General features: G+C 40.6%; 1 protein-coding gene across 1 annotated transcript; it reads left to right on the top strand.

The window, feature by feature from the left end:
* The first annotated feature begins 2,457 nt into the window (after positions 1 to 2,457).
* On the top strand, positions 2,458 to 6,005 carry LOC124294090 (adipokinetic hormone/corazonin-related peptide receptor variant I-like). Its single transcript, XM_046737949.1, has 5 exons — positions 2,458 to 2,462; positions 2,862 to 3,138; positions 4,840 to 4,961; positions 5,788 to 5,893; positions 5,937 to 6,005. The coding sequence occupies exons 1-5, from the start codon at positions 2,458 to 2,460 to the stop codon at positions 6,003 to 6,005; spliced, it is 579 nt and encodes a 192-aa protein (XP_046593905.1).
* The last annotated feature ends 8,879 nt before the right edge of the window (positions 6,006 to 14,884 follow it).

Genomic DNA, 14,884 nt, shown 5'->3' with positions numbered 1-14,884 from the left:
TGGCGCAAAATTTTTTGTTTTTAGGTATACTATCAATTTTTGGACACCATAAGAAAAAAGAAAATCTGTCTTTTTTTGAAACACCCTAACGTACCTCTATGGAACGCTTGAGGAAACTAGCATATGAAAAACTGAACGAAAATTTCTCCTAAACTGTGACATGGAAATATCGAAAAAATATTAGTCCTGCATAGTTTCGAATTCTTAATGTAATTCAATCTTTCTGTCGAATTCGTTCACTCAGAAAATAGATAAAATGCAAATATTGAAAAACAACTTTTTTTTTATTACTCGTGTTATAATTGCTGGCGACACCTAATACTTGGCATGAACAAGTGTTTCGGTATGAGAGTATTCCGGACCAATTTTGAACGTGATCCCCGTACGAGACGACCCGCCACTCTAAACCGATTACGATGTAATTAGTAGAGGAAAAAAATAAAAATCGCGTGGCGCAAGATCGGGGGAATAAGGAGGGCGTGGAATCGGTTCAGACTTCAGCTTTCTCATTGCCTCTTCAGTTGCGCGCAAGGCGTGTAGACGAGCGTTGTTATGTTGCAAGATTATTAACTCCAGGCTGCCTCTAAGTCGACAAACTCGACATCGGAGGTGTTTTAGAGACTCTAAACCTTGCAATCAATAATCTTGCAACATGACAACGCTCTTCCACACACCTCGCGCGCAACTGAAGAGGCAATGAGAAAGTTGAAGCCTGAAACCGATTCCACACCCTCCTTATTCCGTCGATCTTGCGCCTCACGATTTTTATTTTTTTCCTCTACTCAAGAGAGATCTTGAGGGTACTGATTACACCTCGGACGATGAGGTGGAAGGAAATATAAAGTCCTGGATTCGGGAAAAGTCGGAAGAATTTTTCAGCGACAGAATGAAAAAACTTGTTACACGTTGGGAGAAACGTGTTAGTCTTAACGGTGACTATGTTGAAAAATAAATAAATGATTTTCAGAATTGAGTATTGTACTTTGATTCACTTTAATCGAACTTGTTATTTCTTTTAGTTCGCGTTCTACAAGCATGTGTGCAATACTTTTTCGTCTACTCTTGTACTTCAGGTGGTTGAAGTTTAAAACACTTCAAACCGAAGTTGCAATTTTTTCTGTTGTAAAAATTTTATCCAATTTTCGCAGATTCGGATGATAGTGAACTGCGAAAAAAATCTGGAAGAAATTATTTCCCCGTAAAAATCGGTGAACAATAATTAAAATCATTAATAACCAAAGAACGCTTTGATTCTTAAACGTTTAAAGTTCAGTTTCGATAATACAGCCGAAATAAAATTTTGAACATCCGCTTCGCTTTGTTCTCGTTCGTGGTTAGAAAAATATTGTTATTTATTATTATTTATAATAATATTATCACTCAGCCTTCACGCTATTTACAATTTTCAAAAATTCACCGTGCATTATTGTAATTTTTCGTAACCCTTTTTGCCGTTTCGGGAATTATAAAATTTTCTCCGGGTACTGCGAGCTACATTTCCACTGATTCGCATTCACGTGACGCAACGTTCACCGGGCTACAGCTTTGAAAGTATAAATTCCACGGAAGCGTGCCCACAAAAAAAGTTATTGGAAAATTTCGCACTCGACAAGTTGGTGATGATCATTTTTGCTCTTTCATCATCCGTAAACTATACATTTCGCAATAACCATGTTTGGAGAAGTTTGACGGGCTATGAAACAAAAAGTTTGCATTGAACATAAAAAAGTTTCGGATAAAAGATGTACAGCATTTGATTATCTACAAGAAAGCTCCCTGCTGTTCTTGTCGTGAAATGCACAATCCACGAGATATTTAATAATACGGGTTTTCCAAGATGGAGGCTGAAGTTCGACATCTTCCACTTTGCCAACTTGAATTTATAGTCAGGGGACACCCCCGAACATTTTCCGAAAAAAATATCACTTCTGTAGAAGATCGCCGGAAAACAGTAGCTGGCTCCTGTACTCTAAGAGTGACTATCCTGCGTGCATTTCTTGCTCTCTGTCGGAGTCCGGCGGGTTATTCGGATCGACATTTTTTGTGTGTTTTTTACACACATGATCCTGAGGATTAGATCGATCGAATAATTTTTGACCAAGCCCTACACCTATGAGACGACTCCGGTAATATTTTGCGCACCTTTAACGACGTCCGGCGCCACTTTTCCACCAACCAAAGGGTCTCTCAATATTATTATAAAATTAAGAACACCGATACCTACTACAACATCGAAATCGCATTTGTTGATTGATTTATTAAACCTCTTTACGGCTGTGTCGTGCCGGCTTCGACGAACGAAACGTCGAGAAGCCAGAATTCCGAATCAATTAACAATAACGTTTACGCAAATTAATTACGTGGCAATTTTCGTTCCGTAATTAAGCCGGTTTTTATCGCCGTCAGAGCTCCGACTAACGGTTAGTTGATATTACAGGACAGATTCGAAGTCCAACGATGCGGTTAGACCGAAGTATTGTCGGAATTTGTCACAAAAATTCACGAATTTCTATTTGGACCGAGGTATGATCGTTCGACCGCGTTCACGATTTGAAAAATTTGATATTTTCTTACCATATCGCGAATCCGGAATTCATTATTCATTATTATTAGCAGTTGTTATTGACCATCAACGATTTTTGACAGTACAAAATCTTTCCTCTCGCACTTATTCTTTCACAGTTTTGTTCCATCGGAGACAATGAATATTAGAAATATTAAATAAAAGAATGATTTTCAGAACGATTAATATTAGGCATTCGATTGACAACGAAGTGTTTGCACATCCGTAACCGAAAATTTACACCAACTAGCACGTAATTTTCAGGATCGAAAAATCTTGCTGTACTATAAAATTTTAGCGTTTTCGGTTGTGAACCCAACGCTACCAGTGACGAGGAGTACAGCAACTTTGCGGCAGAGATCGTGATTTTACCTCCGCAAATGAGGTTTACCCAACAATCATCATACGTGAAGATCTTCTGCTGCCTCGTGCTGTTTCTGGTGGCTGTAATGGGAAATTTTACCGCCTTAGTCAATCTGTCGCGCAGAAAGCACCAAAGGTCTGTGGTATCTCTGATGATGGGACATCTGGCAGCTGCTGACCTTCTCGTTACCTTCTTCATGATACCGCTTGAGGTCAGTACATGTCTGAATTCCGTTTAGCCCTTTACTCGGAAAAGAGGCTGATCCACGTTGCCGCCGGTGGTGGAAAATGTTAATGTAAAACAATTCGGTCAAGAATGCTTCGCGAGGAGCAGCAAAAATGGGTGGGAAAAGATATATATTTTTTTTTTACAATTAGGAGGAAGAGTCAGTTCACTCCAGCTCGAAGCTTGAAAATTTTTATGCATAATACAGAATTTTTCAGATTTTTGAATTTAGTCGGTCAATATGTTCGGTTTTGAAAATCGTATATGACTCGAATCGATTCGAAAAATTTCTAAAAAAAAGTTGGTCAACGTCGAAAGTCAAAACAATCATATAATAAATCGCTAATCAAATCAGAGAGGTCAAGGTTCAGACCCGGGTCGATTTGGTAAGAAATGCCCCATTTATAAAATAAATGAACATTTTTTGGCTCGGCGATTTTCCGGGCAAGATTCGAACTTCGGTTGCAGGTATCGCACGGAAAGCCGAGATTTTCCGCAATCTTGTCACTCCTCCTATAGACACTTAGATTCGTCCAGACAGGGGCTTAACTTGTTCTAACATTTTGGCCTCCGATAATTGTTGTAAGTCACTGTTGTAAGCGCTGTTACTAGACCGGACTACAAAGTGTCTAGGACGAACAAGTGTCTGGAAGGAAAGAAACGGAAGGCAAAGAAGTGGGGTCCGACCAACCTTGAATCAACCTGTCGCCCGATTTAATATTTTGACAGCACTCGTATGTCGCAGGTGTGATAATTAACAGCATCGCAGTTTATGCGGTCAGAGCAGCATCGTGTTTCACACGGTCCCAGAGATGTTCAGAAATTGACGGATACAGTTTTTGACATGAAATAACGCACAGCGTGGTTTGAGCTTTGATCGCTCCGACGTACGCCCGAAGCAACATAATCGATTTAACTTTACCTCTAAATACGTACCCGAAGTGTGAAACGTCAACTACACTCGAGCACGAAGTTCTACAGCCGAGTTACATTTATAATTGGTTTGTCGCTTACCCTGAGCTTTCGAAATAACACAATAAACGAAAACATTCCTTCCGTAACTGATTGATTCCAGAATATTACACCCGTAATTCTAATTCGCAAAATAACTTACGTCAGAATACAATTTTTAATTCATTGGACCGTTAGATCATTTGGTTCTTTTCCAGACTTACTTCGTGCAGCGAACGCATCTACGGAGGGCGGGTAAGGAAGGCAAATAACCCCGGATTTCCGAACGATACATACTTAACTCGTGACGTTACCCAAATTCCATTGGATCACAGTTTCTAAATTGACACGTTCTCGACGAGTGATATCGGCCTCAACTGCAACTATCGGCGTCCATCCTTCTTTCAATCAGCCAATGAACGAGCAGACACAAAAATTAACACCTAGCCAATCAGCGCACGAATGGATTTCACAATGCATGCGAGCTTTGAATTAACACAGAGAGTTTGACACCAAAATTTTTCGAGATCGGACAAAAGTGATCAGTGTTTCGCGCAGGATAGAAAGAAGGGAGACGAAGTCGAGAAGGAATGCGTATGCGAAATACTCGTATGTCAATGCCGGGTTTCAGGCAGCTGGGATGCTGAACGTTGCTCATGCGCTTCGTTCGGATTTACTTACGGAGCTCCTTGATTTCTAACAATTACACCATCGTGAACGAATCTCTAAATTCCAGGGCGGATTTCATCTGATCGTTCAGTGGTTGGACGGTAACTTGGCCTGCAAGTTTTTCCTTTTCCTTCGTGCTTTCGCTCTCTATTTATCGAGTAACGTCCTGGTCTGCGTCTCGTTGGACAGGTCAGTGGATCGATATTGTCACCAGAATTATTTTTTCCTGATTTTTGCTGTCCCATTGCCAGATATCTCTGTCGGAACGAATAACGGAGGCCGGTTTGCGAAATACCAATCTCAAAATTGAGAACAATGCAAGAACTTTTCAAGTGGTTACATTTAGCGATAAATTCACCAAAGGAATAGCTTGGCATTAGTATATCAATAAATAATGCACAATTTTGTTTTCATGAGCTGATTTGACCGTTTCAGGGGTGAAAATCACTTGAAAAACTGTTCATCCCTGAAAAATAAGGGTATACGTCTCCTGAGGGTAACAATATCGAGCATATTATCGTTTATTTAAAGTGGATATTGTTCAATTGGTTTCGTATAGAAATTTCACGTTAGTATTACAAAATCCGAAAAATTTCGTTTTTGGGGATGAATCTTAGCGGTGGGTTTTACCCCTTAATCGGCCAAATCGGCTGCAAAAACGAAAACAGAAAAATACGTCTCCAATGCTTCTCGATGTGCAACATATCGTAGAATGAAAAAAAATCCTTGAAGTACACCTCCGGTACTTTCCTCGTTCGTCGTGCCTGCTTCACGTTTTATTAAAGAGAAACCAACGCGATCTGACTGACTTGAAGTGATTTAATAGTAATACGGCCGAAGCGGTGACGGTTCGTTTTCGTTATCATTCAAATTTCTCCAATTTTTAAAACAACGGATAACCGTTATCCTTCGTCTTGATCTTTTTGGCAAAGGTCAAGTTTCGCAAAGAGATTTTTGAACTACCATCGAACTGAAAAACTCTTTGCAGTAACGATCAGCTTACTTTTCACTACAGGTACTCCGCGATTTTACACCCTCTGAAGAATTACGACGCCCGTCGTCGCGGCAAGATGATGCTGTGTGGTGCGTGGATCTGCAGCTTTTTCTACGCACTGCCGCAGGTGCGTTTTTCACGTTTTCATACTATTTTTTTTATTTATTCAGGTCTTTGTCACGCGATTAATCCGCGAAATTTATAGCGCTCCTCTGATGAAACTTTCATTCCGGATATGATTATCTACGCTGGGCGAGAACTGTTTCTTTTTTAACAAAATCAATGAATGGACTCTTTTTGTTGAAAAATTTTTCAAAACAAGATAATATTCGTTGCGAATACTAAAATTATTCAACACGTTGACTGCCAACTACGAGTTATCTCGTAGTTACTGCTACATAAACCAACTACGAGATAATTCGTAACATGTTTTTTTAAAAACATTAGTAAAAGTTTTTAATAATATAACTAGATCAAATGAAATTGGCTCTCTGGACCGGAATCGTGATAGATTCCGTCGCAGTCAACGTGTTAAATAATTATCTTGAGATTTATAAATAATTTCATTGAATAAAGAATACTTATAAATATAAAATCTCGACTTTGATTACCTAAATTTAATGAAATTATGTTTCTTCGCGTGTTATTCTCAAAACAATGAAACAGCTTCTGGTACATTCAACTGGACCACTTCACACGGTTTACTAAATCCGTTCGATGGATAAAGATTGGTTGAATTTACCAAATCTTGAGAGTTACCAGTTGAATACCGTAATCAAGTGACATGTCCACAGAATGTTTTGTTGGCAAGCGGTAAAATACTGTCAGTGATATCATAGATCGACAGAGTGAATGTTTAGAGACAATATCCTGCAGGTCCTTTTCTACAAGAATATCGTTCTGCAGAATCCCGTCTTACCGAATAAAGTGGGTTTCAGTGTTGATTCTAAAGAATCCAGAATTACAGAAATGAATTCTGGTGGGGGATGATCGTTTCTTCGGAGTTCATTTTAATAGAAAAACTTCACTCAAGCAAGCTGTGACACCTTGAAGGATAGAATAAATTAGACATCTCGTTATGCAACTGCGGCAGTACTAGGATGTTCAATAGAAACGCATTCGCGCAAGGGACAAGGGAAACTGCACAAAACCTTACCCAGGTGTTGCCTACATATACAAGTGCTTATTGACTCACTAGGAAACTCTATTTTTTCGTCTGTGTCATTATTCACTTCGCACTTATGTAGATTCTGTACTCCTTATTTGTTAATGTTACCAATCCAACTGAAATACGAACGAAACACCGGTTCAATGTTATTAATTTGACGATTTTTCCGATTTATATTTTCTTCTTCGATTTTGACGTACTTCGGCAACGCCTCCAATTTTAGGATGCTTGCACTTATTTTTAGAAAAGTAGAACAATATGTCGTTTCTTACTGATCAAAAACTTTTCCTGTGTGTACCCTGGAAAGTGAACAGTAAGTGTACTTACTGTTATTTTCTGCTGAGCCGCAGCTTTTCATCTTCCACATTTCATCTCATCCGGAGGTCATGGGGTTTCCCATGTGTCGTACGTTAGAAACGTTCACCAATCAGGCGGGGGCGATCATCTACAATTCGGCATGCCTGTCCGCGACGTTCGTAATACCGCTGGTAGTCATTGTTTTCGCTCAGATAACGATATTCTACGAGATAGACGGCCAAATTTGCGCGAACGAACAAGGTTGGTAAGCCGTTTACGACATTGGTGTTCCTGCATGCAGTGGTGCACGAAATTTAATTATTTTAGGCTTAAGCTTGGAGGGCTGCTTTAAACAACATATAAATTAGTCTAAGTAAACACTGCTGACAACTGGTTTTACGTAGTTTTTCTGTTCGGTTGAAGTATCCTGTGAATTTATTTACGATGTTACGTCACTTTGTGTAACCCAGTCCTACACGTGAACCAAACAGACACGATACGCGAAACACTTGGAACTGAAGTTCTTCGGAAGGAAAATTCATTTTGGCACATTTTTCTTTGACCTCGTCTAAACAAAGTTTTCATGTTTATTTCATATAGATTTTAAAAATACAGTTTGTACCGAAACATGGTGCAGAAACGGATCTTATACGGCAGTAGCACGGTCTTACATACAGGTCTGGTAACTCCGGCACTTTTGAGTGGTAGGGGGTGTCACCGTTAGTGAGGCACACGGTGTTGTTTCCTATCTATCCGCTAGGGGCGCCATTGGCCCGGGGTATGATAGATATAGATATATACCGATAAGATAACCTGCTCATCGAAGTTTTTGACAGTTCATAACTCAGTGTAAAGTGTGTAAACGGTGGATCATCTACACAGGATCTCAAACTGTCTCAAAAGTTGTGAGCCCTCGCTTGATGCTTATGGATTTTATTGACTTAAACATTTGAGGATTCCGTTAAAATAAAACAATCATCACGCCCGCCATGGAATGCTAGTAAACATCTCAATCATTTTTTATTCGCATCTCTCTTCATTTTTGAGTGTTATTCAGGATTGTTGATTCCGAAAAATCAGCTGTTCGGATCTGATTTATGATTGGCTCACCCCGAGGGGGCAGCGCTGCAGACGGCGAAAACGAGAACCACGGTTTTGCCTCATTATCTGAGTCATTCCCCACCCTACTAGTTACCAGACCTGTATGTAAGACCGTGGGCAGTAGTGACTTTTGTTACGCGTGGTTCAAGGTGAGGACCTCAACTGACGTCAAAGTGACTTGTCATACTTTTCCAGAAAAAATGTTCTACGTAGCGCACTCGTCAACTATTTTCGCCTGTAATGTATAATAATTTCAGTACTTAAATATTTTATTATCCCGACTGCCAGAATATCAAAAAAGAAACCTCGAACTAGATATCTAAATTTTTTTGTAAATTTGTGCTTATCCTCAAGTGGATAAAAAAAATCCGTGAACGAATTGTTCCTAGATGGCCAACGAAGGGTTAAGCGCCGCCTGATGATTCCAATCTGAATGCCAGAAAAAAACTATTGCTAAAATTTACGCACGATATTGGAGAGGAATCTGTCTCTTTTTGCGTTCAGTTATTACCAGACTGACATCAGCGTTCGTTCCTACTGATGCCAGTATGCACTATAGAAACTGTTATCATTGTGATCAAATCATGATCGTGATTCGTGATTCGTCAAGCGGTTGGTACGCTGCATGATGTAGGCTTATGGAAATATGACATTCTCATTCATTCGTCTTGTATAGTAGAACAAAAGTTTCTCCAATGGCAATACATAATTAGGACAGAGCAAATCATCCGCATTAATTCCAGTTAATGTTTTGGGCATGGCGTAGTCGTTGTTAGAAGAAATAATGGAAGTCAAAATAGTCAATACCTGGGTGTTAGATTAACTGTTCGTTTTCGTGTGTATGAGTTATGCAATTTTGCGACGAAATACATTTCAATACAAGGAATCCGATTAGATGGTGTAAAAATGACGAACTGAAAGATGTTTGATACGGTGGTTGAAAAGTCCTCGTATAACAAAGGCAAATTACAGAGGCTGAATAGAAAGGCTGAAAGAGAACTGGTGAAAGAGTTTTGTTTTTCTTTTCGTCAAAAGATTATTTTTGTACTTGACAGCTCTTTTTACACTGCTATGTGTATTTCATATGTGTTGGATGTTCTTTGCTCGCTTGTGTAATGGCGCATTTGAGGAGCACAAGATCAATATTCGATTATGCCACATCGACGTGCTTATGGTCGACACCGATCGCCACCGTCATCATTCAAAGACATCATCTCGAAAGTTCAATTGGCATATTGTAACGCGCAACTTTACGCGGATCCTTGTTCGCGTCACTGTTTGGAATGTTTTCGATGCGTGCAATTCGACTCCGTCACTTTGTTATAGACGAAGAAAACAGTCAAATCCTTATGAATAATCGCATTTCAAGCGCATTGACGAATTGAAGGTCGTGGTCGTAATTCCACCTAATTTCAATTGCGTGAATGTGTACGTAATTATTCTATCGGTCGATGTAACACATTTTTCTACGTTCCAAGCGACAGAACTTCTATGGATCTGGTGGTTCGGATCAAAGACAAGACTACATTCAACTACACAGATAGTCTGAATTATCACCTCAAATTATTGAAAAGATTTACCATTGATGTGAAATTTGTGCGATTTTATCTCGCGAGCATGAGTGAGAGAATTTTCCGTTGATTTTAGCGCTTGTTATGTTTGAACATGGGAAAGTGTCGTGAAAATTAACGTTATTGACTCCTGAATCGGATCCTTGAAACGTTTGAACGAACAAATTTAAAAGTTATCCCGTATGATTTCATGCCAATTCGGAAATGTTATATTGACACACGCCTAGCGTTGACTAACTTAAATTTGATTTACAAAAAATTGCCACACTGTGCATACCCACGAATGGTTCACTATACTCTGGACTCAATATTGTTCAAGTTTAATCCTCAAATACGTCTGAATTACCGTTAAATTGTGTTTTGAATTTGAAAGAAGATAAACATCGCAAAATAACCGTTGAAATGGAAGTGATGTAAGGTACGTACAAGACCGTCATATACCTCGAATCATTTTTTTGTTTGTTCAAATCGTGAAACACACATGGCTTTTATTATTCAAAACCCATATAGGTCTAATAACTAAGGCTATACGGTACATATCATCACTGTTTCCTAGAAATTCGGTCCATTGAAAAAAAGTTAGGGATTTGAAAGACCCGGTTTAAGGTACAACACTCTCCCATACCCGCGAGTTCACATTTTTCAGTTTCCTTGATGATTTCTCGAAATCAACCGATCATTACCGTTCTGGAATACAAAGAAAGAGGAGAGTTTGTGATCGTTCTTAAGTTAGTCAACAAATTGAATCTGTAGCCTGCAAAATCTTCTCTACACTACCATCCTCCAATTGAGCGTAACTGGAAAATCTCTTCAAAGCAATCGGAATGATCACGACGCTTTTTTTCACCACCCGTCAAGACGGAGCTACTTTAGTGTGAAATTTCTCAGATACTGAGGGACCAGAGATGGGGGACGGCAAGAAGATCACTCTCCGCAGATCCAACACTTGCTCTATAGAGCAGGCGAAGCGCAAAACTTTGCGTATGACCGCCACCACGGTACTCATATTCACCATCTGTTGGGGACCGTACGTCGTGACGATATTTTGGTGAGCGACACGATTTCCATTTTCTACGCAGTTTCTATTACGAAGCAATACCTTTCAGTTGTTCATGCTCGTGTGGTTTGCGTAGCGCATTAGGATATTGGATTTTCGTTTAATCGATTGCAACATGAAGTTAACCGTGGCCAAGAACATCTTTCTTACGATCGATGTATGAATTCTTTACGAAGCTTGTCCCTCGTGTTTACTTACTCTCATCCCGAATGCTAGTTTTATAGGAAATCACCTTCGCTCGTATGTAAATGGGTATAAATTTTGTGACCCGAAAAACGGCATGGTTCGATTTTGAACATCTATCAGTCCCGCGTGGTTTCAAACGAATGCCCGAAATACGAGTGCGATCACATTGCGTTTGCTCGGACAGATTGGCAGTCTCACTGATACTGGAAAACTAGCTTTACATCGATTTTCACTCATCCAGTTCTATCTTTAAGACACGATACCGCTTATAACGAATGTTGGAACAAACATAGATCTTTTCGCGATCTGATCTTCCTCAATTCTTTCTTCAGCACAACCTTTCCTACGTTCTGCTTTACGCGTTCATAAGATTGAAATGAAAACTCACCATTTGAAATCCAACAAGTAGGGGCAACCGCGTCCTTAGATTCCTTTCAGGACCTCCTCAAATAACATTATTCCGCTTTGAATACGGGAGAACGGTTCGGTTCAACGAATTGATATCTATGACGAGATTTTCTCTCACGATATTATGAAGCAACGATTGAACGCTGCCCACCCGACCCCATTTATGATCGATGTATCAGTTTTCCTACAAGTCAAATTTGGCTCACATTATTATCCTGTTCGCAGGTCCATATTTAACGAAGAAATTTTCGCATGGATGCAGGACTGGCATTGGAACGTGTTATTTTTCGCAGCAGCACTGCCACCGTGCCTGAATCCTTCCTTGAATGCACGAAGGGAAATAAATTAGAGAAATATATATCTTACGATATTCCAATATTGCCAAGAAAAACGCTGGAGTTGGAAAAATATATGTCACTCAATGTTCTCAATACTGCCTACCAAGACGTCAGAAATTACAGAAATTGATGCATCATTAACGATTTTACACAAAACTGCCAGCAAAACACACACACACGCGCGCACGCACTGAATCCTAGATTAATTGGATTCAGGTTATCGCTACACTTGGCGTTTTGTTCTCTTTCCGGCCCAACTTTCGTTTCCTCTTCCACGTCCCATACTTCTCACGAACCAACTACCCGCAACAAAATCGCACATAATCCACATTCGGTTCCACAAAATCAGACGAGAGAGATTTTCATACGGAAAGTAGAAGCATTACACAAGATTCGAATCACGGTACCATCAGAGACAAAGAATATTCCAGGAAGTTCGGAGTAGATGTCGGTCAAAATCACACGAACGCACTGACACGTGACCCGAAACAGTGTCAAACCGAAGATCGATCACACAAACATACACGCACGAGGGAAGAACCCGAACAACACAGAATTTCCACGAACATCCAGACATACAGCATCCATACAACCGTCGCACGCAGGTACACGAACCGTTCATAGACGACAGAAATGTAGTGAACCGTGAACCGAGCTTATTGGATGCACCTATTACAGAACAAAATCGCGGAGTAATGCACAGAAAACGCATGCAACTGAGGCAAATCGGATCAGTAGGTATCACGCACACGCTGGACATTACACTGATACACGACAAAGACGTCGGCGAACACTGATGCAAAACAGACCGGCTCCGCCTACAATCGGAGCACTCACAGACATTGGCACGAATAAACGAAATTGCGAACGAATATGGAATACGACAGATTTCGGGAAATCGATATAAAGTAATACACACGCTCAAGAACCGCGCATATACGACATTCTGGCAGTAGATCCCACACACGACTAACTACCAATGAACACATATCACGCGATTACTACTAATACACAACCACCAACATTGGCCATGTGAACTATACAAACATGTAAAATTGGTACGCGGGTCAACCGAACTAGAACACACGTGAATTTGTCGGAAACCTACGAAAATTAGGGATAGGTGACGAGCTAACGGACGAACAACTAACAGGCAATTTAAGCCCGATTTTAAAAGGGGACGCAACAAGTTGTTGCCGCTTAATCCGCGGTATGTGGCAAACTGCGCAGAATTCGAAGCAAACTTGTTATACAAATTCAAAGATTCGCAATACAGAGACAGACTAGAACACAAAATACGAAATCACGTGTAGGGAGAATTTCGAAAAATCACACCATACCTTATTACACTCGGAACATTATTTGCAGAGCATATACCGCAATAGTAACTACACAAACGACTGGAAATAGTGTACAGAAACATGAGCTCGGAATTCAAACTGTACGTAATACCTACCATACGATTTCACAAATTTCGATCCGCTGGAAGATGCGGCTGAAATGTGATTGAACGGCAGGAAGAAAGACAGCAAAAAAATGGGATCTCAAAACTACACATACACACAGCATACCGGCAAACAGCAACTGCGAAACACACGAACGCAACCGCAAGTAGCAGTACCCGTGGCACAAGCACAAAACAACACACCGCACAATCAGCTGACAGTAAGTCAAGACCACGGTCTTACATACAGGTCTGGAAACGAAGCCAATTTTCTGCGGAGCGGCGTGGTTCTCTTGCTGTCCGTGGTTTTTAGTGTTTGAAATAGCCATGTCGCGGCGCTGCTATCTAGGGATGTACGTGGGGTAGGGATGGTAGGGATGCAAATGTGCCAATAATAATATTATTATTAGGTTGGCGCTGCATTGCGCACGCGTTGATTCTCCATCCTTCGATCACAACGCCGACCTGGCGGCCACAAAGTGAGATAAATAACCAGCCGTAAAATGAACCACCCCCACTACCTTCGTTGCCAGACCTGTATGTAAGACCGTGGTCAAGACATGCAGCAGCTGGCATACCCCGCGATCACAAACGACACCACACTGCAGCCAAGAAAACACAACACACAGACACACACACGACACTAAACGCAACAACGCTGTGAAACGACACAACGCTGCGCGCAGAAAAGGAGCACAGAGACGACGATATGCGGAATCACCGCCTGACGAACACGACGAGACACAGCGCAGATCCGGAAAACTGCGGGCAAGAAAGTAATATAACACACTCAGGGCGCAAGAAATTAGTTTGAGAAAGTTCCGAGGTAAGATTAATCTAGAGTAGAGAAACAAAAAGTACAAAAAGCAACACGATCTGTGATAGGGAAGTAATTTCGAGATATAGAATTTACGGAGACCAGCTCGATAAGCTGAATTTACACGAACGGAAAACACATCATTTTGACACATAATTTACAAAGAACAGGAAGGGGACAATAAAAACACACAGACGAGATTGAACAATTCAGAAAATAGGTTTGAGCAAACAGCAATTAGTTTAATAGATTCAAGTACACGAACACACAAAAATTAAAAATAAGATGAAACGTAGATAGATTCAAAACGCATGCGCACACGCATCGAATAGCTGACTACTAACTGTCTTTCTCCCCTTCACAGATTGGCGGAATGGCACACCAACGGAGAGACAGGAAAAAGACACCTCGGAATATGGCAGACATTCAATACAGCAACCGCACTCAGGATCAAATTTACCATCGAAAGACACAAGGCAAAAGGAAGACATCTTACGTTATCAAGCACTTGAACCTATGTTAATTAGATTTAGTTTAACGCTACCGACCGGAGCGTGGCCGGTCGCCACGAGGGATCTACTCTTTGTAATTTAGTTGTAAGGTTTTGAGGCGACACTTTGCTTCTCGTCCCCTCTTCCACATCCGATATCTCGTACGGCCCGTACGAAACTACCAACTACCCCCTGTAATGTTTTGCGATGATAGGTCTACAAGTACTGCCTACAAGTACT

This window comes from Neodiprion lecontei, chromosome 4 (assembly GCF_021901455.1).
Source record: "Neodiprion lecontei isolate iyNeoLeco1 chromosome 4, iyNeoLeco1.1, whole genome shotgun sequence".
In the NCBI taxonomy this organism is placed as follows: Eukaryota; Metazoa; Arthropoda; class Insecta; order Hymenoptera; family Diprionidae; genus Neodiprion; species Neodiprion lecontei.
The sequence above is the reverse complement of the archived record's forward strand: the minus strand, read 5'-3'. Positions and strand labels throughout refer to the sequence as shown.